Here is a 2,557-nt window from a genome sequence, read left to right on the forward strand (position 1 = left end):
TCCAATAACGCTCTCTGGCCATCTCTCCTACTTATATAAGTATACTTATGTATATCTCGCTTTTTAAACCAGGTATTCCCAATCATCAGTCCTTTTTCAGCACATAAATCTACAAGCTCTTCACCATTTCCATTTACAACACTGAACACCCCATGTATACCAATTATTCCCTCAACTGCCACATTACTCACCTTTGCATTCAAATCACCCATCACTATAACCCGGTCTCGTGCATCAAAACCACTAACACACTCATTCAGCTGCTCCCAAAACACTTGCCTCTCATGATCTTTCTTCTCATGCCCAGGTGCATATGCACCAATAATCACCCACCTCTCTCCATCAACTTTCAGTTTTACCCATATCAATCGAGAATTTACTTTCTTACATTCTATCACATACTCCCACAACTCCTGTTTCAGGAGTATTGCTACTCCTTCCCTTGCTCTTGTCCTCTCACTAACCCCTGACTTTACTCCCCAGACATTCCCAAACCACTCTTCCCCTTTACCCTTGAGCTTCGTTTCACTCAGAGCCAAAACATCCAGGTTCCTTTCCTCAAACATACTACCTATCTCTCCTTTTTTCACATCTTGGTTACATCCACACACATTTAGGCACCCCACTCTGAGCCTTCGAGGAGGATGAGCACTCCCCGCGTGACTCCTTCTTCTGTTTCCCATTTTAGAAAGTTAATACAAGGAGGGGAGGATTTCTGGCCCCCCGCTCCGTCCCCTCTAGTCGCTTTCTACGACATGCGAGGAATACGTGGGAAGTATTCTTTCACCCCTATCCCCAGGGGATATCATACATATATATATATTTATATATTGATAGTATATAACAGCCTTTAAGTTTATACCATTTCACTCTAAAACTAAGTTTCAAGGACATATTTTTCATGCAAAAAAAAAAAAAAAAAAAGTCAATCTTTTAGGGGCAGTCAGTTGCCATTTTATCAATTAAGCTTTGTATTTGCAAATTACTTCACCTCATCAAGTCTAAAAGCTCCTTTACTGCTTCATGAGAATACAGCACTTGCATAAAGCCAAACCTTAACTGTCACTCAAAATATTTTACTTCATAATTGTACTTGTATGTATCTCAATATCTGACATACATGATGTTTTTCAAAAATGAAGAGATAAGGTATGCACATTCATAACACACAAGTGTGTGCATACAACTTGAATACTGTACAATGTGACTCTGACCATACTAACAGGAACATTTTTCACCCAAACTAAAGAAATTTCCTTGATCATAATGAAAAAAATCAAATAGTTTCTTCAATCCACTATTCAATAACTGCCTTACAAACTCAGAAAAGCACAATATTTATATTATCATGATGGAAATTGTCACATCAATTAGGCATATCACTGGTCAAAGACTGTCTTATTGGGTGCTGGTGGAGAACAAAGCAATGACACCAGCAGCCCCCAGGGTGCTAAACACATAGTTGTAGGGTGGTGGCATGGACCTGAATACCAAGAAAGATCCTACTACAATCAGCATCAAGAAGAGAGCATTGTTGTAGAACAAGGAGAAAGTCGTAGCCTCAGCCTCTGCTACCTCATTCTTCTTCCATAACACCCTTTCATCCTTTTCCTTCTTGCCCATTTTTTTATCATCAGACAATTTACGCATAACTTCGCGGGTAACTGCATCCTCAACCTTCTGTGCAACCTTGTGCTTCAGGACAAATTTTGTGTTCATATAGGTCAAAGCAACAAGATAGGTGGCAATGCCAGTCACAAGTATAAAGATTGCAGCAGACGACAGTAGGTCCATCATATGTATGCGCCAGAACAGCCAAATCGGAATAGCCGAAACAATTAAGGCGTTGAAGTAGAATATAATTGAGCTCTTCTTGGAGACATTTCTGCTAAAATCTTGCAGGAGGAGCTCCTCCTCCTGGGTTAACTTGCTCTTGTTCACCATATTTGCAGGTGTCTGGTCTGGGGTCGGGGGAGAGAGCGCTGTGCGTAAACACACCCGGCGAAAACAACCCCCTTGGTTCCAATATATATATATATATATATATATATATATATATATATATATATATATATATATATATATATATATATATATATATATATATATATATATATATATATATATATATATATATATATATATATATATATATATATATATATTATATTATTTCTATGATTATTTTGCTTTGTCGCTGTCTCCCGCGTTTGCGAGGTAACGCAAGGAAACAACGAAAGAAATGGCCCAACCCACCCACATACACATGTATATACATACACGGTCCCACATGCAAATATACTTACCCATACATCTCAATGCACACATATATATACACACACAGACATATACATATATACACATGCAAACAATTCACACCTCGCAACACATGAAATAACATCCCCCTCCCCCCTCATGTGTGCGAGGTAGCGCTGGGTAAAGATAACAAAGGCCCCATTCGTTCACACTCAGTCTCTAGCTGTCATGCAATAATGCCCGAAACCACATCTACCTTTCCACATCCAGGCCCCACAAAACTTTCCATGGTTTACCCCAG

General features: G+C 39.1%; 1 protein-coding gene across 1 annotated transcript; it reads right to left on the minus strand.

Moving 5' to 3' along the window:
• Positions 1–1,350: 1,350 nt before the first annotated feature.
• Positions 1,351–2,012, minus strand: LOC139753614 (translocon-associated protein subunit gamma-like). The gene has a single exon (XM_071670233.1). The coding sequence runs from the start codon at positions 1,942–1,944 to the stop codon at positions 1,399–1,401; it is 546 nt and encodes a 181-aa protein (XP_071526334.1). The 5' UTR covers positions 1,945–2,012; the 3' UTR covers positions 1,351–1,398.
• Between the last annotated feature and the right edge of the window lie 545 nt (positions 2,013–2,557).

This window comes from Panulirus ornatus, chromosome 15 (assembly GCF_036320965.1).
Source record: "Panulirus ornatus isolate Po-2019 chromosome 15, ASM3632096v1, whole genome shotgun sequence".
In the NCBI taxonomy this organism is placed as follows: Eukaryota; Metazoa; Arthropoda; class Malacostraca; order Decapoda; family Palinuridae; genus Panulirus; species Panulirus ornatus.